At 37.9% G+C, this 26263-nt stretch overlaps 2 protein-coding genes and 1 long non-coding RNA gene across 3 annotated transcripts in view; 2 read left to right on the top strand and 1 right to left on the bottom strand.

Annotated features, from left to right (window-relative positions):
- CACNB2 (calcium voltage-gated channel auxiliary subunit beta 2) overlaps nt 1-26263 on the top strand; it is a gene marked incomplete at its 5' end in the record, with an annotated part of 169961 nt that overhangs the window by 86323 nt on the left and 57375 nt on the right.
- Nucleotides 920-24266, top strand: LOC306642146 (voltage-dependent L-type calcium channel subunit beta-2-like). Its single transcript, XM_079107643.1, is given in 9 exon segments — nt 920-973; nt 975-985; nt 16195-16208; nt 16211-16303; nt 19234-19385; nt 20698-20793; nt 21973-22158; nt 22872-22985; nt 22988-24266. Coding segments are annotated over 9 exon segments (1086 nt in total). The 5' UTR covers nt 920-934; the 3' UTR covers nt 23369-24266.
- On the bottom strand, nt 13473-22956 carry LOC306642149. Its single transcript, XR_013758401.1, has 3 exons — nt 22837-22956; nt 20642-20839; nt 13473-13722 (listed from the first exon to the last, which is right to left on the bottom strand). It is a non-coding gene; the product is annotated as an uncharacterized lncRNA (long non-coding RNA).

The raw sequence follows: 26263 nt of genomic DNA, 5'->3' as shown, positions 1-26263 counted from the left end.
AGAAAACTCAAATGCATTTGAAAAGCAATATTAACTTCCAGTCAAGCCTAAGGCACCTATTTTGCATGAGGCATGTTTCTGTTTGTTCTACAACTAGTTTTTGTTCAAAAGTGCCACTTTATGCTTTTGGAACTATTATGATAATAGCATTTCTTGAGATGAGCAAGAAAACCTATGCACTATTCAATAATGTGAAAACTCAGGAAAATAAACCCACCAATCTTTGATTGGGTTTATTTAGAAAGAAGCAAGTAGAAAAAAGTTTTAAATGTCTCATTAAGAGGTTCAGCAAAGTTACCTTATTACATGTCAAATGCATTCCATCTGTGAAACATCTAAACACATCTCCTCTCTCTGCAAGACAGAGCACACCCCTCCTTATGATGTTGTACCTTCCATGAGGCCAGTGGTCCCTAGTAGGCCCCTCTCTGAAGGGGTATGAGTGAGTATCGGCCCTCTGTAGCACATTTGACTTCCACATGCTGAACTGCTCCATGACTACTACCTCCCGCTTTGAACTCTGTAATGTGAACTTAAAGAGCTCACAGCAGCAAAGCTTTTTTTTTTTTTTTTTTTTTTTTTTTTTTTTTCAGCTGTGATATACCTTGCTTAATGGTCAGTCTCCTGGCTGTTGCTTGGGAAATTTCTGCTAGCTACAATTTACTCAGTCCAGGAAATCGTATTAAATGGAGAGTAACTGAAACCACTTGGCGTGTAATTTATTGCCACTAACGCATCAGGATACATTTGGGGAACTTTGTCTTTTTAATTGTCTTTGCATTGGAACTTAGAAACAGAAAAATGTGGTAACCTCACATGCTTCTTTTTCCATACAAAGCTCTGGTAATTCTAAGAGTTCTTAAGCAAAATTGTTTTATTGTAATAGTGATTGTTTTGTCATAATTTATTGCGTTCTCAATTACAGGTCACAGATATGATGCAAAAAGCATTGTTTGATTTTTTAAAACACAGAATTTGAAGGGCGGTGAGTATTTCAGAATATTTGCCCTTTGTGGATTTTTGACTTTACAATCACCAAAACCGTAGTGGGACAGGCATGTGATATCAAGGGTAAACTGCTCACTAATGTCTATATGATGACAGGCAATCGTATAGATTTATTCATTTATTCAGTTGAATCAAAATCAATAAATATTTGTCATATTTCCTTCTACATCTGCATCCCTGGAAAATGCAATTCCTGTACTTACATTCATAAGCTGAACTTTGCCATGGCCTTCAGTTCGTAATCAACCAGCTCATCATAAATAAATAACCCTTTGTCATTCACTTTACCACTCTTCCCAAAGACTTTTTCAGCATCTCTTCTCCTTCTGAAACCCTTAGCAACTCTTCTCATCTCAATCTCTTTTACAAACTTCAGTTCCTGTGTCATTGAGAAAATGGCAAACAGAGGAAGTCCCACCACAACTATCCCTGGTTGCATGTTGCCAGAATGTTCTGCTTACTCTTCAGGATATATTTCTAGCAATGGCCAACCCACTTCCCAACCACTTGAGCACTAGATCCCACTCCCCATATCCTCTCATTCGAACTAGCTAGATACAGCTACCACACTCCTTCAGGTCTGTGCATCAGTATTTCCTGTTCCATAGAACTCCATCCACATACAAAAATGCATTTGACTTCCATTTCCCACAATTCTCATTTTTCTTCATTCTTTTCAGCAAGGCTCACTGAAAGAGTTGTGTATACTTGCTTTGCTCTTCTTTCTTCTCTCATGTCTACTTTCCAGTTATGCTGTCAACCACACTATTCAACCAGAGCTAGTCAAGATCACCAGTGACCTGCACATCGCTAAAATCCAGGGGTGAATCCTCAGTCCTTACATTACTTGACCACAAGCAATAAATGACCACGGTGGACCATTTCATCCCTTTTTAAAACAGTTTGCTTGGTTTCTGGAACCACTTTTCTGGTTTTTCCTTCTGTTGCACTAGCTGCTCCTTTTTCTCCTCTGCTGGTTCTTCCTCACCAGATAGACATCTTGGAGAGCCCAAGGCTAAGCCCTTTGGTCTTTTCCCTCTTTCAACTACACTCACTTTTAAGTATCTTTCTCTTTGCTGGTATTTCTCTGAATTCCAGACACAGATACCAAACTCCTTACTCAACGTCACCACTAAGATGTCTGCTTGGACCTCCCAAACTTCCCCCCCAACCCTCCCAGTCTTCCCAATCTGATTTAATAGCTTCTTCAGCTTTCAGTCCTCAAGCCCTTCAAGCCCCATATCACTGAATTATCCTTGACTCTTCTTTCTTATATCCTCCATCCAAATGCTGTTGTCTTCATCTTCAAAGTACATCCATTTCTAATCCACTCCTCTTCTACTCTATCCTTTTGATTTGAACACCATCATGTCTTCCTTGGACTTGGCTTAGTGCTTTTTTCATTACTTCCCTTAGTCTATCCTCAGGTCAGCAGCCTGAATGCCTGAATGTCCCTGTTAACTGTGGGCTGGAGCTCAACATTCCTTGTTCATGACTTCTCACTCAGATTGAAAACCGAAATCTTTTTTATGGCCTCTATGACCTCTGGGATCTGACTCTGCACACACCCTTTATCCTCATTTCTTTCACTACACTCCCCTTTGCTCTTTTTGCTCAGCCACTTACTTCCTTACTGCTACATGACTGTTCCCAGACAGCTGACATCCACATCCACATTAGGGGCTTCTGCACTTTGCAGTTCCCTCTGCTGGGAACGCTTTTCCCTCAAATATCCTCCTTGGTGACGTGCATATGTGCACACACGTACACTCTACTTTTTCTTTTTATGTATTTTACCTATGTTCTAGTCCACAGAAGAGTGATGATAATATAAATTCCAGGATAGAGGTTCTTAAACTTTTGTGAACTGTGTGCCTAGAACACTACTTGATCTGAACAATGAATGAATGAATGCTGAATCAATCAATATCTACTACATACTCTGTGCTAAAGAAATGCAGAAATGTTGACTCTACTGTCCTTAAAAAGGACTCATGAATACTGTTAAGTTGAAACTTCTAGCACTAAATGAGAACACAAATGAAAGGGTACCTCAGCATGGACAGTACAAGGTACAGATAGCATATTTTAAATGGTACCTAAGGTTTCACCAGCTGAACTCAGAGGAGGAGAAGGGCACGTCTAGTACAGGGTGTAAAGAGTGTGAAACTATCGGGGAATATTGCATTGTATTGAAGCAAGACACCTAGAGTTCTTCAAGGACCTGTGCAGAGAATGACTGGGAACAAAGCTTTATCATACAGCATGCCAGTAAGCTTGGACTTAGTCCTTTATCTTTCCTATTCTTCCCTTCCACTCAACTAAGCCAATGTATTTTTTATTATTGTAAACAAACGGGATACATGTTGTTTCTCTGTTTGTACATGGAGTAAAGGCGTACCATTTGTGTAATCATAAATTTACAAGGGTAATGTTGTTTGGTCCATTCTGTTCTTTTTTCCCTTCCCTCCGCCCCTCCCACCCCTCTTTTCCCTCTATACACTCCTTCCTTCCTCCATTCTTGCCCCCCTCCCTAACCCTAATCATAACCCTAACACATAACCCCTCCCACCCCCCATTATGTCATCATCTACTTATCAGCGAGATCATTCGCCCTTTGGTTTTCTGAGATTGGCTTATCTCACTTAGCATGATATTCTCCAATTTCATCCATTTGCCTGCAAATGCCATAATTTTATCATTCTTTATGGCTGAGTAATATTCCATTGTGTATATATACCAGTTTTTCTTTATCCATTCATCAATTGAAGGACATCTAGGTTGGTTCCACAATCTGGCTATGGTGAATTGAGCAGCTATGAACATTGATGTGGCTATATCTCTGTAGTATGCTGAGTTTAAGTCCCTTTGGGTAGGCCAAGGAGTGGGATAGCTGGGTCAAATGGTGGTTCCATTCCAAATTTTCTAAGGAATCTCCACACTGCTTTCCAGAATGGCTTGCACTAATTTGCAGCCCACCAGCAATGTATGAGCGTACCTTTCTCCCCCCACATCCTCGCCAACACCTGTTACTGCTTGTATTCTTGATAATTACCATTCTAACTGGGATGAGGTTGGAATCTTAGGATGATTTTATTACTAGAGATGTTGAACATTTTTTCCATATGTTTGTTGATTGCTTGTAGATCTTCTTCTGTGAAGTCTCTGTTCATTCCTTAGCACCATTTCTCGATTGGTTATTTACATTCTTGGTGTAGAGTTTTTTGAATTCTTTATAGATTCTGGAGATTAGTGCTCTATCTGAAGTATGATTGGCAAAGATTTTCTCCCACTCTGTAGGTGCTTTTTCTTCGCATTGCTCATAGTTTCCTTTGCTGAGAGAAAGCTTTTGAGTTTGAATCTATCCCACTTATTGATTCTTGCTTTTATTTCTTGTGCTATGGGAATCCTGTGAGGAAGTCTGGTCCTAAGCCGACATGTTGAAGATCTGGACCTACTTTTTCTTCTATAATCTGCAGGGTCTCTGGTCTGATTCCGAGTGTACTTAATCCATTTTGAGTTTAGTTTCGTGCATGGTGAGAGATATAGGTTTAGTTTCATTCTGTTGCATATGGATTTCCAATTCTCCCAGGACCATTTGTTGAAGATGCTATCTTTTCTCCATTGCATATTTTTGGCACCTTTGTCTAGTATGAGAACAATGTATTTATTTGGGTTTGTGTCCATGTTCTCTATTATGTACCATTGATCTACCTGTCCTATCTTGGTATCAACACCATGCCGTTTTTATTACTATTGCTTTTAGTAGAGTTGAAGATCTGGTATTTGCGATACCCCTGCTTAGCTCTTTCTGCTAAGGATTGCTTTAGCTATTCTGGGATTCTTATTCTTCCAGATGAATTTCATAATTGCTTGCTCTATTTCTGTAAGGTATGTCATTGGGATTTTAATTGGAATTGCATTGAATCTGTGTAGCACTTTTGGTAGTATGGCCATTATGACAATATTAATTCTGCCTATCCAAGAACATGGGAGATCTTTCCATCTTCTAAGGTTTTCTTTAATTTCTTTCTTAGTGTTCTGTAGTTCTCATTGTAGAGGTCTTTCACCTCTTTTGTGAGATTGATTCCCAAGTATTTTATTTTTTTCGAGGCTATTGTGAATGGGGGTAGTTTTCCTAATTTCTCTTTCTGAAGATTCATCACTTATGTATAAAAATGCATTAGATTTATGTGCATTGATCTTATATCCCGCTACTTTACTGAATTCACTTATGAGTTCTAAAAGATTTCTGGTGGAATTTCCTGGTTCCTCTAAGTATATAATCATATCATCAGCAAATAGGGATAGTTTGAGTTCTTCTTTTCCTATTCGTATCCCTTTAATTTCTTTGGTCTTTCTAATTGCTTTGGCTAGAGTTTCAAGGATGATATTGAATAGAAGTGGTGAAAGAGGGCATCCCTGCCTTGTTCCAGTTTGTAGGGGGAATGCTTTCAGTTTTTCACCATTTAGAATGATATTAGCCATTGGGCTTAGCATAGATGGCCTTTACAATGTTAAGGAATGTTCCCACTATCCCTATTTTTTCTAGTGTTTTGAGCATGAAGGGGTGCTGTATTTTATTCAAATGCTTTTTCTGCATCTATCAAAATAGTCATGTGATTCTTGACTTTAAGTCTATTGATATGGTGAATTACCATTTATTGATTTCCTGATGTTGAACCAACCTTGCATCCCTGGGATGAAACCCACTTGATCATGGTGCACTATCTTTTTAATATATTTTTGCACGTGATTTGCTAAAATTGTGTTGAGAATTTTTGCGTCGATGTTCATTAAGGCTATTGGGCTGAAATTGTCTTTCGTCCATGTGTCTCTGTCTGATTTAGGTATCAGGGTGATATTGGCTTCATAGAATGAGTTTGGGAGGGTTCCCTCCTCTTCTATTTCATGGAATACTTTGAGAAGTATTGGAATGACCTCTTCTTTAAAGGTTTTGTAGAACTCGGCTGAGAATCCATCTGGTCCCAGGCTTTTCTTTATTGGTAGGCTTTTGATGACTTCTTCTATTTCATTACTTGAAATTGGTCTGTTTAAATTGTGTATGTTCTCCTCATTCAGATTAGGCAATTCATATGTCTCTAGAAACCTGTTGATGTCTTCGAAATTTTCTATTTTGTTGTAGTATAGATTTCAAAATAGCTTCTAATTATGTTTTGTATTTCAATCCTGTCTGTTGTGATATTTCCTTGTCATCTCTGAATTTTAGTGATTTGGGTTTTCTCTCATCTTCTCTTTGTTAGTTGTGGCTAAAGGTTTATCAATTTTGTTTATTTTTTCAAAGAACCAACTATTTTGTCAACTTTTGTATTGTTTCTTTTTGTTTCAATTTTGTTGATTTCCTCTCTGAGTTTAACTATTTCCTGTCTTCTACTACTTTGGTGTTGGTCTGTTCTTCTTTTTCTAGGGTTTTGAGCTGTAGTGTTAGGTCGTTTATTTGTTGAGGTTTTACTTCTTTTATTGAATGCGCTCCATGAAATAAATTTTCCTCTAAGTATGCTTTCATAGTGTCCCAGAGATTTGATATGATGTTTCTTTGTTCTCATTTACCCTTAAGAATTTTTTTAAACTCCTTCCTAATATCTTGTGTTATCCATTCATCATATAATAGCATATTGTTTTAATCTCCAGGTGTTGGAGTAGTTTCTGTTTTTTACTCTGTCATTTATTTCTAATTTCAATCCATTATGATCTGATAGAATACAAGATAGTGTCTCTGTCTTCTTGTATTTGCTAACATTAGCTTTGTGGCATAATTATATGGTCTTTTTTTAGAGAAGGATCCATGTGCTGCTGAGAAGAAAGTGTTATTCGCTCTTGGTTGGATGGTATATTCTATAAATGTCTGTTTAAGTCTAAATATTGATTGTGTTAATTGAGATCTATGGTTCTTCTTTGTTCAATTTTTGATGGAAGATCTGTTCAGTGGTGAGAGAGGCGTGTTAAATCAACTAGTATTATTGTGTTATTGGTCTATTTGGTTTCTGAAATTGAGAAGGATTTGTTTGACATACATGGATGAGCCATTGTTTGGGGCATAGATGTTTATGATTGTTATGTCTTGCTGATTTATGCTTCCTTAAGCAGTATGAAATATCATTCTTTATCCCCTTCTAACTTTGGCTTGAAGTCCACATTATCTGAAATGAGGATGGATATCCCTGCTTTTTTGCTGAGTCCATGTGCATGGTATGTTTTTCCCCATCCTTTCACCTTTATTCTATGGATAATCTCTTTCTATGAGGTGAGTCTCATTTGCAGGCAACATATTGTTGGATCTTTCTTTTTAATCAAATCTGCCAGTCTATGTCTTTTGATGATGAGTTCAGCGCCATTAACATTCAGGGTTATTATTGAGAATATGATTTGTATTCCCCGGTCATTTGGGTTCATTTATTTTATTTTATTTTTTTTTTGACGTGACTTGGTTCCTCCCTTTATTTGACAATTCCTTTAGGATAATTCCTCCCTTTGCTGATTTGCTTCTTCGTTTTTCATCTTTTCCTCATGGAATATTTTGCTGAGAATGTTCTGTAGTGCTGGTTTTCTTTTTGTAAATTCTTTTAGCTTTTGATTATCATGGAAGGATTTTATTTCATCATCACATTTGAAGGTGAATTTTGCTGGGTATAAGATTCTTGGTTGGCATCCATTTTCTTCAGGGCTTGAAAAATGTTGTTCCAGGCCCTTCTAGCTTTTAGGGTCTGGATTGAAAAAATCTGCTGATATGCGTATTGGTTGCCCCCTGAATGTAATTTGGTTCTTTTCTCTCACAGCCTTTAAAATTCTGTCTTTATTTTGTATGTTAGGTATTTTCATTATAATGTGCCTTGAGTGTGGGTCTGTTGTAATTTTGTGCATTTGGAGTCCTATAAGCCTCTTGAACTTTATTTTCCATTTCATTCTTCAGATTTGGGAAATTTTCTGATATTATTTCATTGGACAGATTGTTCATTCCTTTGGTTTGTTTCTCTAAGCCTTCCTCAATCCCAATTAATTCTTAAATTTGGCCTTTTCCATGATATCCCATAGTTCTTGGAGATTCTGTTCATGATTTTCTTACCATCTTCTCTGTTTAGTCAACTTTGTTTTCAGGGTTAAATATTTTGCCTTCAATATCTGAGGTTTCTGTCTTCCAGGTGTTCTATCCTATTGATTGTGCTTTCTATGGAGTCTTAATTTGGTTTTATTGTTTCCTTCATTTCAAGGATTTGTTTGTTTTTTTTTTCAATATCTCTTTTGTTGAAATGATCTTTTGCTTCTCGTATTTGCTCTTTATACTGATCAATTGGGTGCAATCATTCAATGCCTGCATTGCTCTTTCTATCTCATCGATTGCTTCCCTGATCATTTTAATTATGTACATAATTAAACTCTCCTTTCTGTCATTTCTTCTGCCATGCTGTCATTGGATTTTATTGAATGTAACATCTAGATTGTTTGAAGGCGGTCATTTCTTCCCTTGTTTCTATATTGTTCAGGAATCAGTGGACCCGCTGAGATTTTGCAGATTTCCTCTATTACTTATAATGTCCCTAAAGATTTCTAGTATATCCCCTCTTAGCCTTCAGTAGCCTGAAGTCTTGGAGGAAGTTGATAGTGCAGTGCTCCACAAGGAAGCTGCCTCTCTAGGGGTGGTGGCCTTCAGGTGGGTATATTCCCTGCTAGTGAGCAGAGGTGCCTCCACTTGTTAACCAATGGTCATCCAAAGGGGAATTAGGCTGCGGGCTGAGGCAAGGCCTATTTGGGCCTGTGTTTCTGGTTTTACCGTCTTTGTGGGAAAAGCTCACCTGGTAGGGAAGACTCACCTGATGGGTGGTCTCACTGGTCCGTTCCCCTCCTAGAGATTCCCCTCAATCCACAACTACTGCCTGGGCTGGGCAGCCTTCCTCTGCAACATTCCCAGGGGCCCGGACCTACCTCCTGGGCCTGGGAGCCTCACCCTTCGCAGAAGAGTCTCCTTAGGCTGCACCTCCTCAGAGCAGCTGCCCACAGTCCTGGAACCTTCGCTCCACCCCTCAGCTTCTCTCTGTGCGGCTCTTCCACCAAGAAGCCGCCTAGGTCCTGGGACCGTGCTCTGCACCTAATCGCCTAGCTATGTAGCCCCTCCTCTGAGCAGCCACCTGGAGCCCCGTACAGTCACTCTGAGTTCCAGCGACCCGCCACACACCTCTTCCTCCGGGCAGCCACTCGGTGTTCCAGTGTGGTAGCTAGAAGTCCAAGGAACTCACTGCACGCCTCATCCTCCCGCCAACCGCCTGTAGTCCTGGGCAGTCACTCCAAGTCCAAGTGACCCACTGTGCTCCCCCTCGGGGCACCCCCCCTTCTGTTCAGGAGCGGTCCCTCTGAGTCCAAACAGTTCACCCCACACCTCCTCCTCTGGGCATCTGCCCAGAGCCCTGGTGGGTTGCTCCAAGTCCAAGTGTTGTGCTGAGCGACCTCCCTTCTACGATGCTCCCAGTTGTCCAAGTTCACTGCTACAGCGGCGGGAGGGGTGTCTCGTTGGGCAACTCTACTTCACAAAAGTTCCCTGCGTTCAGGGACTACCGCCCCATCCGGGACGCCTCCCCAACGGAAGAGACTCACCCGATGGCTGAGTTGGTCCCAAGTCTCTCAATATCTCCTCTTCTTGAATTCTGAGTCCTGGAGCAACATGGAATGCAGCCACCTTCTAGTCTGCCATCTTGAAAACCCCCCAATGTATTTTTAATTGATGTTTTATAATTATACATAAGTGGGATTTTGTTATGCCATATTCATACATGCACATAATTTGTTCAGTCTCATTCCCCAGTACCTTTCTTTTCCTTGCCTCTTCTTCCCATGATCCACTTGCTCTCATCTACTGATATTTTAACTATTGTCATATATGCGTTTACATATATATGTATATATAAATAAAATGATTCATTGTAGTGTATTTGTACATGGACATAGCATAATTCAGTAATTTCATTCCCCAAGACTGCCCCATATGCTCTTCTCCTCCCTTCTACTCAATTCCCTTCCTGTACTCCATTGGTCTCCTTCCTATTTGGGGGAGCTCTTTATGTTTTTTGTTCCCCCTGCTTCAGTTCTCACACATAACATTCAACCCTTGACTTTTGAGTCTGGGTTATTTCACTTAGCATGATATTCCCCATTTCCTTCCTTTTAATAGCAAATCACATAATTTCATTCTTTATTGCTGAGTAAAACTCCAGTGTGGGGTATATGTCTCAGATTTTCTTTATCATTAGTCTGTTGATGGACATCTGGACTTGGTTCCATACCTTGGCTTTTGTGAATTGAGCTGCTTTGAACATTGGTAAGCATATATCACTACAGTATGCTGATTTTAGTGTTTTGGGATATTTACCAAGAAATGACATAGCAGGGTCATATGGTGGTTCCATTCTTGGCCTTTAGAGGAATCTCCATACTGCTTTCCAGAGAGTTTGCACTAATTTGTAATCCCACCAATATTTAAGTGTGTCTTTCCCCCCACATCCTCACCAGCAATTGTTTGTATTCTTGATGACTGCCACTCTAACTGCAGTGACATGAAATATCAGTGTTATTTTGATTTGCACTTCCCTCACTGTTAGGACTGTTGAACATATTCTCACGTTTACTGGTCATTTACATTTCTTCTTTTGAGAAGTGTCTCTAATTCTTTTGCCCATTTATTGGTTGGGTTATTTGTCTTTTGGTGTTGAGTTCATTATATATTCTGGATATTAATTTCCCCTTGGAATAGCTGGTAAATTTTTTTTCCATTCTGTAGGTTCTCTTCATGTTCTTTTCCTGTGCAGAAGCAAGCTTTTTCATTTGATGTCATCCCACTTATTTTTGGTTTTTATTCTTGCGCTTATTAAGGAAGTCACTACCTGTGCTAATATGTTAGAATGTTGACCCTATATTTTCTTCTAGCAGTTGTACTGTTTCTGGTCAAATTCCCAGGTCTTTGATCCACTCTGAGTTGAGTTTTATGCAGGGTGAAAGAAAGGAGTTTAGTTTCATTCTTGTTCATATGGATATCCAGTTCCTCCAGCACCATTTGTTTAAAAGACTATTTTTCTCCAAGGTGTGTTTTTGACCACTTTCTTAGGGATCAAACAACTGTCCATGTGGATTTCTCTGCATATTCTATTCTGTGTTGGTCTTAAATATGGTTTTATACCAGTATCATGCTGTTTGGTATTGTAGCTCTGTAGTATAGTTTGAGATCAGGTATTGTGATGTCTCTGCATTCTAAGCAAGTCTTTATTGCGTACACTGTATGTGCCAGGCATTGTGAGGTGCTGAAACAGACAAGGACTTTGGTTTCAAAAACTTGACTTAGACAGCCTTGAATCAAATAATCAGTGGGTAGCATGGTAAAGTTTAAGTCAGCTCCTGCAATATCAAAGACATGAAGGGAGTCCAAAATTTAAGAACAGATTATAGGGGACCTGAAAACATGTTGGACTAGTATATATTTCTACATTTTCAACAAGATAGATATGCTGCCTCTTCACCACACTCCTTTCTCTCATCCTAACAACAGAAGTACAACACATAGTATTGGTCAGTTTCAGTGTTCTGTTAAATTTAATATTTTCTAGCCCATACCTATTCCTCCAATCATTTCTAATTTACATTGACCTTTTTTTTTTTTTGAAATGGGGTGCTGGGGATTGAACTCAGGGCCTCACAATGCTAGGAAAGTGCTTTTACCACCAAACTACATTACATGTTTACTGTTCCATTTAGTTTGTGCCAGAAAATAGTTTTTGGCTTGGCCTGGGGATGTCAGGCACCAGCCAGTGTAAAAGGCATACATCTAATTTGCCCAGGTTGTTTCTTTATTTCTCAGTTTTCATTTCTCACAATTTGGAATTGTCTATGTGAACACGCAAACCTAAAAATTCTGCTAGAATATAGACACTATGGTCTCCATGAAATGTTAACCTACTGCCCTTTCCTAATATGACTAAAATGGAATGGAATTTACTGACTCACCAATTCTATATAAACCTTTACTCTGATTTGGATTTGGAAGGTGGATTCCAGCCAGGGTGTGTATCTCAGGCCCACATTCTGTAGTATCAGTCATTCAGATTGATTTCATTTAGGAAATAAAATCTCTGAATGTTGGATTGTCTACCGTTTCTAGCCAGAAGTAACTTCCATATGGCTTTACTAACGGACCTGCCTTGGGCCATCTTGAGTCACAGAGCTGGAGTTCAACACTCTCGGCTTGTGATCACCAATTAAAGGTTCACAAAGGAAGTAACAGAGTCCATAGGTAGAATTTCAAAAGACTTTAATGTTTCCCCCCATAATGAGATATGCAGAGTACCCCTCTTCCCTTTTGTCAAGGTAAGACAACAGCAGAAGGTAGAAAATCACCAGAAGGTACCAGGTATATGTATATTGGTTGCATTCTAAAAGGGAAAAAATGAATTACTTCTTTTTAGTTCATTAAACAAACTAAATTTATTTTCAAAGAATTTTAGGCCCACAAGGGAGAAAAATAAAAGGGTTCTAGGTGTTCAGGAAATCTTTTTCTGTTTTGAAACCCAATTAAGTTAATTTGTGGGAGGCTCTGGATAGTTGTCAGAATCACTATTCCAGTTTGTTAGTGTTTTTGTGTGTCAGATCAAAGACCACCTGATAAATCATCCTCTTTCTGTTGTGTTCAACAGAATAGCCCCTTTAAAACGGGGTTTTCCCTAACCAACTGTGTATTGACAACAATCTTCAGATTCACCTTTTAAGACAATGACAGGTAAATTAACAAAATCGGAAACAAGGAGGAAAGCTACCATTTGGGACAAATTCAGTTTTCTCCCTTAGTGACTTTTAAAATATCAGCCATCAGTACTTAAGTGTTTGGAATGCTATAGGGATACAGTATACCAGTGCCAGAATCTTGTGGGAGGGAATCAGTAATTCTGGGAAATATCATATCACTTTATTTCCTGATGTAAGAAAACATCTTCGAAACTGGTTTGGCTACACATCAGAATCACCTGAAGCATGTTAAGAAAATTCCAGGAGCCATATGCCACCCTTGACTAATTAATATCAAATCTCTAGGGAAGGCTGTGGGCATTTATGACTGTAGAAGCTTATATGGTGACTCTGACATACTGTGAGGGTTCAGACTCATTACTGCAACTGAATTGCCCCTATGAGTTTTGCTCTTTGGATCTTCAAGGTCTGATTCTGGGCAGAACCCCTATTACTGACAATACCCAAAGCATGACCATTCAGAGCTCAGATGGTGGCCTGTTTTATGCAGCACATGAAGATGACCACCATAGACAGGTCAACAGAAGCCTGGCTGAGGCAGTGTCATTTCTGATTCCCTAGGATATCACCAGCACAGGGCAGCTGCTTCCCCGTGAGTCTGCAGAGCTCTTTCGAGGCTCATAACTAGAGCTCTGGTCATCAGTAGTGCCTCAGGTCTCAACCAGCTGTAATAATACAGTGCCTCATGCTTTAGGTACTCACTCTTGCTTCTACAAGGAACCCCCATCCCATAATAATATACCAGCTCATTCCTTCTCTCCCTTAAGGTCTCTGACAAATGTCACCTTACCTGAAAGATCATCTCTGAGCACTTCACAGCATTCCCATCTCCATCTTCACTATTCTGCATTTTCACGGCACTTAGCACAACTCGACATCAGATATCTGTTTGCTTCTCTCCATTCTTTGCCTCTTCTGTAAGAATATAAATTCCTGAATAGCACCCAGAACAATGACTGACCCATAGTTCTCCATAAATGTGAACAGAAGGAATGACTGCTTCTGCACTATGCAGGTGTTCAGCATAAAGGAGTCCCTATTGCAAACGTTACAGCTAAATTCCCAAATGTCATAGCCTTTACATTCCATACCAACCCCAGAGGGAAACAGGAATTTAAAATAATCATTGAGCACTAGTTGCTCCACCTCTAGCATGATTTCATCTGTGAATGCATTCTGAAATAATTTTATTATTTTTTAAATTCATGGGTTTATTATTTTTGGTGTTTTGTTGTTGGTACTGGTTGTTTTGTTTTGTTCTTGTGATGCTGGGAATTAAACCCAGGACCTCACACACACTAGGCAAGCACTCTACTGCTGAACTACAATTTCAGGCTTGTTTGTTGCTTTTTAAATGCTAAATCAAACTTCCATCAAGCACAAAAGTCTTAAAAATCAAGTAGACTTACACACACAATGAAGATGAGTCTCAAATCTGTAGGCAAAGTATAAGAGGCTCAACTTGAAAAGTTACATGCATATTTCTATTTATATGATATTCTGGAAAATTCAAAACCATAAGGGGGACAGTTATAGCTCTATGGTTTCCAGTGGGTGGGATAGGAAAGATTCTCTACAAAGGGGAAGCACAAGGGAACTGTGGAGTTAGGAAACAATTCTGTCATGAATGCACTGGTGGACAAAGAATTCTATGAACTGGTAACAAATGAAACTGTACACTCTGAATGTCTAAAAATGTCTTTAATCAACCTTCCCATCTGACTCCTGGTTAAATGGTTAGGGCCTTCTGTTTGGAACATCTTTCCTTCAAATTTTGAAGGCCTTTGTTGATAATTTTCTGGTTTCCATTGTTCTTGAGAAATACAAAACGCTTCGATTCCTGTCCTGTTTTCCCCTGGAAACTTTCTATTTGCCCCAGAAATGTTATGAAATTATATATTTTTGGTATAGATCTTTTAACCACTATATTAGATGCTTTTAATTTGAAAAATCAGACTGTGAATTCTGGAATTATTCGTTTCCTTTTCTCTATTTTTTTTTTTTCTTAATTCCTAATCTTTGGAATTTGAAATTCCTGGGCAACTTAATTTTCTTAGCTTGCTTCTATTTATCTCTTTGGCTTTTTTCTTAAAGATGCCCTTCACTTTCTTTTACCCTTCTTTTGAATTTTGCTTCCTACTGTCATTTTAATTTCTAAAAAAATCTTCTCATTCTGTCTTTAAACAAATTTATTCCAGTTTCACAGATAATTGTTGAACTTTGTTTGTTGTGGTTCCTCATGTAAAATGTTTTCCTAAGATGGCCTAATAAAAACTGCTGTGCTTCAAATTAATTAGATTTCTGTGCTGGTAGGTGGAGTTTTGCTAATTCTGTACTCACCTGTAGGACAGTCTTGATGGATAATTTACATAGATAACCTCCAATACACAATATCTGTGTGCCTTTATCATTTTGCCAGTTTCTCCAATCTTCCTTTCTTATACCTCGAGGATTATAAACATAAGCCTGGCAGCAAATTCTAAGATGGGAAAGGTGGCTGTGGGCTCAATGTTCAGAATCCTTTTTTCTTTCCATTTTGTATGCCCTGTGCCCGCTCTGCCTAGCATTTGTTGATCAGTTGTACTTTTTTTTTTTTGCCTGCAGATAATTTGTGGTCTTACAGAAGATGGGATAAGGAATTCTCAATCTGGCCACTTCTTGTGGGCACCTCTATTCTGAAGCAGAATTTTTAAATCAAGACTTTTGCTTTTAGTCCTACCTTCACCATCCTCTTCAAAGATATTGTCAGCCTTCAGTTTTGTTCATAGCTTTTCCTACTTCCCATTTGAATACTCCCTGTATACTTTCTTTAGAATAAATCATTTACTATTTTCAACTTCCAGATCTTTTTGCTCATTTCTACTCTATTTAAAATGAACCCACCTCAATTCACTGTCACCAATACCTTATATGGTCTCTTCACAATAATCATCATAATCTTTCATTATTTGTATTCTTCAATCTCTGCCACTAGAGGGAAGATCAGGTTTGTCTTGATCTTATTTATTTTTCATAATTACCATAGAACTCAACCATATGTGACAGGACCTAAGAATACAGGTTCAGAAGTCTGGGTTTACATCTGTTCTACCATTTAGTAAATACATACTTAGGATAACTTCTCTCCTGGGAATTTTTGGAATAATTTAATCAGACGATTTATGTAAAGTGCTTAATATATAACTGTCACTAGGTAATCAACCAATAAATGCTAAATAAGGCAGGGAGAGAATAAAGAAAAAGGAACAATAAGTGTCCTAATATATGGTTGGAAAATAAGGTCATTATATATTCATTCTTGGATGAATTCTGGGCATATATTTCAGTTCTCTTCTTTAAGATTAACAACCCACCTCAGCGTCTTCTGTTACTTTTTTCTCCAACCAGGATATCTATCACAAGGTCACTGCTGACATCTCCCTTGCCAAACGCTCAGTATTAAACAATCCCAGTAAGCATGCAATAATAGAAAGATCCAACACAAGGTCAAGCTTAGGTAAGTTTGCAATATTGATGAGCTGAAGCTATATAAACATTCCTCTCCCAAGAATGACAACGAAGAGATCTAACTGGATGAGCATCCACGTACTATACAGAAAAAATAGGCATGTATTGTCAGCAGCTAGTGGTATAAATCTTGATTTCACTGTGTGGAAAGGATTGGTCATACTTTCAAGTTAAAAATTCCACATGCTGTCAGTACTGATGTTTGGTTGTGGTATGTTTTCACTAACAGGTGCTGAGTATTTGTTATACCAATAATGAAATCATATTCAGAATAATACAATTTAGGTATATAGTGAGAATGCTTCCAAATTCAGGGCTATTCTCCATTGATTGACACCAATATTTATTTGTAAAAACATTGCAGAAGTTTTGGTTAATTTGTTAGAAAGTGGTGTCTGAAAATCGCTCATTACCAATAGTGATTAAATTCAGACCCTTCCCAATGATTTTATCTCTTTGAAACATGTGCTTAATCATTGTTACACATTTAACTTACTGGATTGTTAGGCTCCTATTTTTATAAAATTTATATAATTTTCCAAGGGTTGTATGAGATATTTAACCTTTAGATATTCTTTTTCATTTATAGGTTAAGTATATAAATTCCTTGGGATGCTAGTTTTTAACATAATAGTTTACTCTGATGTATGATTAAGTAGAAAAACTACTAGAAATCAAAGGTTAGTTATGGTGCTTTATAAAACTGTTTTACCCCTTACCAAACAATTCTTCATTGATGAGTCTTCATCTGACAATTGAAACTATGCTCATTATTGGGTGCTTACAGGAAGTGTTATAAAATGATCATTTCATATATTCAACTCTGATAGCCAACTAATTAGACTTACTATTAAATCAATGAGATGCATTTAGATTGCCAAGGCTTTCTAATACTATTATGTATACGTTATTTTTAAATGACTCTTCCACATATTTTACTGAGTATATACCATATAAAAAGATGAATTAGATGAAGCCCCTCCTCCAGGAGCTTAATGGCAATAAGGCAAATTCAAGAGTTCAATGGAATAGAGGACAAAAGCCATAAGGGAAGGTGTTCTGAGAAGCTGGTCTGAGCAGACTTTACGCATGGTACTTTAGTCAAGAAAAAAAGGGGAAGATGATGATTTGGGACAGTGGGAACTACAAGAGGCCTCCGGAAAACATGTTTCACTTTGGCTGAGTGTATGTTTCAAACGAGGTAGGGGTGAAAATATTAAGGAGCTTGGAGCTTAAGGTATTAGAGAACCATGTACAGATTTATGTCCATTCATTTAACAAATACTTGAGAACAAACCATGTGGTAGGCATTACTCTAAGTGCCAGAGACAGAAGGACACAAAGTCCTTGGTCTTAGGGACTTTTGTCTCATGGGAGAGAGAGCCGGTCAGAAAATTACAGACCATTCATTAGTCAATGGATGATGAGTCCTGAAGCAGCAGAAGGCTGGGGTAGAGTAAGCTGAGGAAGGCTAATTTTGTAGTGTGAAGGCCTCTCTGAGGAAGTGACTTTTCAACAGAAAAATGTATATAGTATGTTAGAGTGCCAGGAACACTTTTCTGAGGTAATTGAAAGAAATTATTCTTAATTCACTTATAGTCCTACCTTTCTCATCCCCAGATTATTTAGTAGCAAATCTTAGACACACATATGCTGAGTTTTTTCATTTGTGTTATGATTGCTGCTTAACTGAATCAGGATTCAAATGAAATCTGTATATCATAGTTCATAAATCTCTTAAATCTGTTTTGCACAAGTCTTTTTCCTTGTCACTTATTCCATAAGGTACTGACAGTCCAAATTTTGCTAACTGCATTACACTGAGATAATTTATGTGAGTCTGTTTCTTAGTTAATTTGGAAGTTTAATATGTGCATTTTTTTTTTTTTTTTTTTTTTTTAGCAAGACTTTATTGTGGGTTGTATGTCACCAAATGTTAGTTTGTTGAGCCCTGATTCCAAGTCCAGGTAAATAAGAGGTCTCTATAACATTGTGAGGCTAGATGCATCATTAGCGACTTGCTTTTCTGGAACAATATACCAGTTAAACTTATTTCTAGGAATCTTCTGGTATGAATGCAGATGCATAAGAGGAATCAAGGGTATTTATGGGACCAAGTTTGTTGGCCTACAGGAGTCTCAGAATTGATCTTCCATAACTGCAGTGGAAACTGCAAGCTACATCTTATACTTTACAGATCTATGCTATCTAGCAGCTTCTGGCTAATAATTAAAATGTAGCTAGTATGAATAAGCAACTGAATTTTTAAAATTTTCATTTTAAGTGCTTTATAGCTGGGCTACCATACTAAGCAACATGGAGAATATTTTCATCATTACAGGTTTTAGAATCTTTAGAGAAAACATAGACCAGTAGATGAACTGAATGAAATTTTCTTGGAGTTCAAGTAGATTTTTAGATGTTTGGTGACAGAAGCAACACTAAAAAGTATCTAAGCTAATAGATAACTGCCCTTTATAACATGAATGTTGCAGGACCATTTCTTTGTGTTTTGGGACAGTTTGTAATGTGTACCTTTCATGTGGTGCAGCTTGCTAATAAAGATCTCAACAGCATGATATTAGGGGACACAAATGTAGATAAGCTCATGCAGTGACAGGAAAGCTGGCAACAGCTGCTAGGTGAAGTGGTTAGAAATAAAGATGTCTCGTTTTTATGATTCCAGAGAATGAAAAATGAGTCAGCAAAGAGTAAAAACTTTGGTTCTCAGTATTATGCTGAAGCAAATATTAGAAATTGTAAAGGTATTATAAAGAAATAGCCCTTTCCAAAAAATAACTCTGATCAAAACTGTGTCACCTGTAAACACAAACTGGCTAATCTGACCATCTGTTGAAGAAATAATATACCATTTAAAATGACATTTTTTAAATAACAAGTTTGCTTAAACTTTTACAGCGGAAGTTCAGAGTGAAATTGAAAGGATTTTTGAACTTGCAAGAACATTACAGCTGGTAGTTCTTGATGCGGATACTATTAATCATCCAGCTCAACTCAGTAAAACCTCTTTGGCCCCTATTATAGTGTATGTAAAGATTTCGTCTCCTAAGGTAAGGAGGGTTGCTGCTGCTAGTTAGCTCTATAACCAGACTTTATTAAAATGTTTTGTTTGCTTTCCAATTATAACAGGCTATGCTTTTATGATGGATGTGGAGGTTGAAGATATGCACTATCATGAGTTTTTAAGACTGACATAAGCAAAACACTGCTAGTTTATTGGGTTGGAGCAATAATTCTTAAAGTGTAGTCCGTAGATCCCTGGTGGGCTGTGACACTTTCAGTGGATACATTAGGTAAAAACTAAAGCTATTTGCATGAATGGTGAAAAGCCATGGTGGGTAAAATAGTACTAATAGTCATTGTATCACCATCATGCTATCATAGTTAAGAATGTTCTAGTGGAATAGTAAAAGTAAGTATCACAATTTATTAAATTTACACATTTTAAGAGTCTGTAACAAAAGGAAGTGTATATAAGGACACTGCTGCCTGCCTAAGTCACTTTTTTCCCCCATGGGATACCATTTGTACTTCAATGAATAACAGGTTGTACGTATTCAGGTATTTTCTTGAACAAAATGAGCCGGTCACTTCAAGGAGAACACACAGCATTTGTTGCCAATGAGAATATAACACATATCATGTTTTAATTCTATATATGAATGTCAACAGTTTTTGGAAGATCTGACTAACTCAGTGAACTATTTTTTTCCAAGTAATCAGTAAATGTTACAAATCATGGTAAAACATCCAAATTTTAGACAGACCAGGAGAATTAATGAGAGGGAAGTTCACTGATATGGTTCCAGATTCTATATGTCCACTTGTCTTTAAGGCAAGACCACTTGTTGAATTTTAGCATCAAAGAATATCAACAATCTAAAAAGATGCAACTAAAATAGTCCTCCTTTTACATTATTTGTAGCACATTAAATTTTTCTTGCATATTTCAACCAATATGACACATTATAGAAGCATACAGAATAATTTAATTGTATTCTATGACAAAAACTATAGCTGATTTATTATTTTAAAATGTTCTAATATGTAAGTATTAGAACCATTTCACATAAAAGCTCTTGGGGATTTTTGATTTTTTTTTAAACCTGAAGAGGTCATGAGGCAAAGAGTTTGAAAACTTCCTACAAAGGACACAGTAAGCTCTATGCAGGTGCATAGATGCAACTGAGATTTATGTCAGCATATTAACTTTGTAGATATTTTATATTTTATAGCTCAATTTATTTGTAAACCATCTTTTTGTTGTATATATAAAGGTTCCCAGATACAGGAGTTACTTATGTACCTTGTAATTGACCTAAGTGAAGAGATTCTTCTGTTGAAAACTTGTCTCTTTTACAGGTTTTACAAAGGTTAATAAAATCTCGAGGGAAATCCCAAGCTAAACACCTCAATGTCCAGATGGTAGCAGCAGATAAACTGGCTCAGTGTCCTCCAGTAAGTTTTGTCTGTACATGACAGAATCCAGTTGAAGAGATCAGACCTGGAATTTCATTTAAAAAAAAAAGAAAAAGAAAAAGCAATAATTAGTTAAATGCCTGTCAGGGAAAAGAATCCTCATCATTTATAGTTGTATTCTCTTTGAAGAAGCAAACTGTCTTCCCTGCTTCCCAGATCACATGTTGAACACATTAATAAGCCAGATAATCATCATGGCTTACAAAATGCTATGTGCATCCTGTGGTATACTCACTTAAATATAACTACAAGACTGTAGTCTCACAGATAATTTGTAAGATGGATCTTGTTGGTGTTGGTTTAAGTGTTAGCTTTTTAGTGCTATAACCAAAATACCTGACAATAACAATTTAAAGGAGGTAAAGTTTATTTTGGCTCAAGGTTTAGAAGTTGAGTCCATGGTGATCCAACTCCATTTCTCTGGGCTGCACATGGAGGAGGAAAGCTGCTCAGCTCACAGGGGCCAGGGACAAGATACAATTCCCAAGGCCATACTTCCTCCAGTCACATCTTACCTGCCATAAAGTAGACTAAATTATTAATCCAACATCTTACCTGCCATAAAGTAGACTAAATTATTAATCCATTAAGTGGATAATCTGCCTTGGAACTACTGAAATTCTAGTTCCCTAGTCCCCTCTACCTCCAATCAAGCGCTGCTAGTTCAGGGGCTATAAAAGTTACCAATTTGATTGAAGTATGTTAACAAACCTTGAACAGTGAGACATGTGTTTCTTAATAAACTACTATGAAGTTTGAACCATGTCAATTTGAGTGCTTTCAGTAGTAGCTTTTGTCAAATTTTATATCCTGATCTTGCAGTAATTTCTAAAGCTTTTTTGCAGTTACTGTGTCAAAAACAGGCTTCTTCCTATACTGTTCAATTTTTATTCCTGTTCACATCTCCTATCATATTCACTGTTTTTCATTATTGATAAACCTTAGTGTCATATCCTAAAGAACTATTATGACACCTGTTCACTTTAAACATTCAGTGTTTTAAACAAGGATTTGAGGTGACACATTTCTGTTGCTGTCTTAGCTTATAAAAGAACACATAAGCAAATCAAGTGGTGCAGGCTCATGAGTCTCTTCCTCCCCAATTGGTGGGAACTCATTCTGGATTGGTGAGATATCTAAAATATTTGCCCCCCCCAGGAGTTGTTTGATGTGATCTTGGATGAGAACCAACTTGAAGATGCTTGTGAGCACCTTGCTGACTATCTGGAGGCCTACTGGAAGGCCACTCATCCTCCCAGCAGCAACCTCCCCAACCCTCTACTTAGCCGTACCTTAGCCACTTCAACTCTGCCTATGAGCCCCACCCTAGCCTCTAACTCACAGGTAAGGAAAGTGGGATGCCTAAGGTGACACCACTGTGACCTAAGCCCAGCTCTAGTATACTATGCTATCCCAACTAGGACCAGAAGTATGAGTCATTTGGATATTCAGGTTCACTGAGTTGTGCACCTGAAGAGAAGCACTCTAAACACAATATACACAGACTTTAACTGCATGATCCTAAAAGACTGCAGGATGTTTGGACAACCCTGAACAAGTTCCTTAACTGTTCTTGCCTCAGTGGACTTGGGAATGACAATGGCAACTGGACATATCTTTTTCCCCCTCTGGAGATTACCTTATTTCCTGGGGTGGTTATACTAAAGAGTATCTGTGAAGGCCTTTCCCATTTAAGCACTTCATCTAATTTTGCCCTTTTATCCCTTAATCCATATTTTAATCTCACATGAGGCAGCTACCTACGTGTAGAAAAACTTCAGACCTACATATGCATTGGAACCACAATATAAGCTTTCTAAAAACTTTCTCCCTTCTTCATTTAGTCATTAAAATAAAAACACAAGTTAACAAGGTCCAGTTTAATATGACAACAACCATAATAACCATATCAATGACACTACCAAAGGAATTGAGTAACTTGAGCTGGGTTAAACATTTCAGATACATAAAAAGGACTACACCTGAATAGCCTTGCATCTTAATAGCTCTTTGTACACTCACACTGGTTAATGTCTTCATGTGTCCTTCACTGCCAGGGTTCTCAAGGTGATCAGAGGATTGATCGCTCAGCTCCTGCCCGTTCTGCTTCCCAAGCTGAAGAAGAACCTTGTCTGGAACCAGTGAAGAAATCCCAGCATCGTTCTTCCTCCTCAGCCACACACCAAACAACCATCGCAGTGGTACGAGTCGAGGCCTCTCCAGGCAAGAGACATTTGACTCTGAAACCCAGGAGAGTCGAGACTCTGCCTATGTGGAGCCAAAGGAAGATTATTCCCATGAACATGTGGACCACTATGCCCCACATCGTGACCATAACCACAGAGAGGAGACCCATGGGAGCAGTGACCACAGACACAGGGAGTCTCGGCACCGTTCGAGGGACACAGATCGAGAGCAGGACCACAACGAGTGTAATAAACAACGAAGCCGTCATAAATCCAAGGATCGCTACTGTGACAAGGATGGAGAAGTAATATCCAAAAAACGGAATGAGGCTGGAGAGTGGAATAGGGATGTTTACATCCGCCAATGACTTTTGCCCTTTGTCTCCCCCTCCAACTCCCCTCAAACAAAATCTTTGGGGTCTACATTGCAATCATATGTGATCTGTCTTGTATATTTTATATCGCTGTTGCTTAAATAGCAATAGCATGAAATAGAGTATTAATATACTTTTTTTTTTGGGGGGGGGGGTGCTATATAAACTGGCCTGGTACAGCTGCAGTCCTCCGGTTGTATACTACTCTTCAAAACCTGTTTGGGGTAGCTGCCACTTGAACAAAATCTTTTGCCGTCCAGACGACATTAGTGTTTTAAGAAATGTAATTGATGTATATCCAGCAAGCCAGATGCAGCACAGATTAAAAAGTGGAATTTCTTGGTTCTCCAGATTTTTAATACCCAGATACCTGATAGGCATATTCATTCATTCATGGACCACTGTTTCTTGCTTGTACCTCTGGCTGACTAAATTTGGGGACAGATTCAGTCTTGCCTTATACAAAGGGGATCATAAAGTTAGATTCTATTTTCTATGTACTAGTACTGTGTACTGTATAGACAGTTTGTAAATGTTATTTCTGCAAACACCTTATATATAATATATATATCAGTTTGATCACACTATTTTAGAGTCTTAATGCCAAGTCAGCAGATTTGCTTTATGAATTACAGGGATTAGAAACGCCCACATTCAGGAAATTTGTAATAACATTGTCTAGACACCTCTCCCCATTCTAGAAGAAAGTCTGTATATAATGTAAATATGTGTGATTGCTTGACTTGAAAACGTTTGATTTCTGAATGTTCTACCATCCTTGTAAGTTTATAATTTTAATCATAAATTATGGTAAATATAACCAAACTCCAGAGATTGTTCTACTCCATACAGTTCACACAGATTGTGACAAACACATACTTAGTAGCTAGTGTCTGTTCTTGAGGTTAAGGGTCTGGTTTTATTCATTTTTGTATGAAGCCCACAAACTTAAACATGCTCAAAATATTTTCCTTAGCCTACAAATCAATTAATAATAAATATGTAAATTAATCATAAATATTTTCAGTAGAACATTCAGTAGAGGAATTGCTGTTTAGAAATATGTTTATGAAATATACTCTCATCTTTATTTAAGGAAGCCAGATGCTTGCACTAGTCAAAAGATATCTAGTAAAAAGAAATGTGGGACTGAGGCTAAAGCTCAGTGGCAGAGTGCTTGCTTAGCATGTGGAAGGCACTGGGTTTGATCTTTAGTACCACATTTAAAAAAAAAAAAAAAAAGATAAAGTCATTCTGGCCATATACAACTACAAAAGTTTGTTTAAGAAGAAATGTATTCATGAAAAGAACTTCAGAATTGTATGAATGGGCCTATCATAAATACAAGAAATGGCTAAGACTTCTAATGAAAGAGATATATCGCATCCTGTGGGACTAACATGCCAATACTGTGCCTGGCAAGCTAAATAGTAATATCCCTCTTCTGTGTTGTTGGATTTAAAAAAAAAAAAAAATGCTCAGTACTTTAGTTTCATGTGCTTCAATGTGTTCCCAATTTTTGCGTGTGTCTACATATGTAAATGTATACATTGAATAAACTTCCCAACTTAAAAAGGCTTATGCAGTCATATAGTTTATAGTCTTTATCTCTTTCCTATCTTCTCTTCTAGACTTAACTTCAGTTTGCTCACACCAGATTTATATAGTTCACCAGATCTTATCACACTGTGTCTGTTTACCCCTTTAAACTCATTCTACCTAAGCATTCATCTCCACGTGTTCAATGGCTAGCCCCTGGGAAGCAATCAAATATTTGTCCAAATCTTTGCTCCATGCTAGCAATGGAAAGAGGCGGTAGTGCTGAATAAACAGATAAAGGAAGCACCATCTGCCCTTAAAGGAACTCAATCTGGTTACAGAGACAGTCAGTCAAGGTAGAAGAGGTATGAATGTTTGAGCCAAATAGACTGGTTTCTACTCTCCTGTTCCAAACTAGAGCATTGATATTATGGTGGATGTCATCTCAGGTCAAATGTAAGGTGTTACACAAAATTGGAAAAATCTGTCAAATGAACATTCATGGAAGCCCTTAAAATTAGGAAATTGTTTACACATGACAAGACAACCCCTTTTTTTTAATCCCCAAAATCTTCATAAAATATTTGTCTTGATACATTGAAAGTCTGTTCTTGTTGGTAAGTGTTGTTTTGTCAAACACGGGAAGCCATTACCCTTCTTCCCCTGATCTTTTGGATTTTCCACTTCCCCTAGAGCACTACTTAGTCAAAGCCTAAAATTGGAGCAGAAATTATGGGGTAGTGGAGTTGGAATTAAGGGGTAGGTTTTCTATCACATACAACCATCTGGTTTGGAGATTACCATCTGACTTTCTTCATTTGCAAAGTGGGAATAAATATGCCTAATGTCCCTGCTGAAAGTATTTGCCTTTCTCAGGCAAAAGGGACCTTAAATATCTCATTCTATCATTGAGAAAGAAGAAATTGGTAGATGGAGACATATATGTAACAATAAAATGTCTTAAAGATGTTTTATGAATTATGAATTCCTATCAAATATTACATACTACCCACCAAACATCCTGATACCACCACCCATTTGCTTTCTGCTTAACTGAGCTTAGAGTACGTAGACATAAAGGAACAATGTGTCTCACCCCAGACACATTAACTCCAGGATCTCTGTTTTACTCTAGTCATTTCTCTGCATGACTGTTCACAACCTCCTTCTATCTTGTATAACCTCTGAGGTTTAGGTTCCTTCACTTTCTTTCTGTGGATCAGACCTCCCTGGCTTCACTTTCTTTTCTGTCATCCTTGAACACTTTCTTTTCTGAACATCCTTGGTTGACCAGACAAACCATTCTTCAGCAGGAGAATCAATTCCTTTGAAACCCAACCCATCCTTCCA

The sequence above is a fragment of the Sciurus vulgaris genome (assembly GCF_902686455.1).
Source record: "Sciurus vulgaris genome assembly, chromosome: 12".
Taxonomy (NCBI): domain Eukaryota; kingdom Metazoa; phylum Chordata; class Mammalia; order Rodentia; family Sciuridae; genus Sciurus; species Sciurus vulgaris.
The sequence above is the reverse complement of the archived record's forward strand: the minus strand, read 5'-3'. Positions and strand labels throughout refer to the sequence as shown.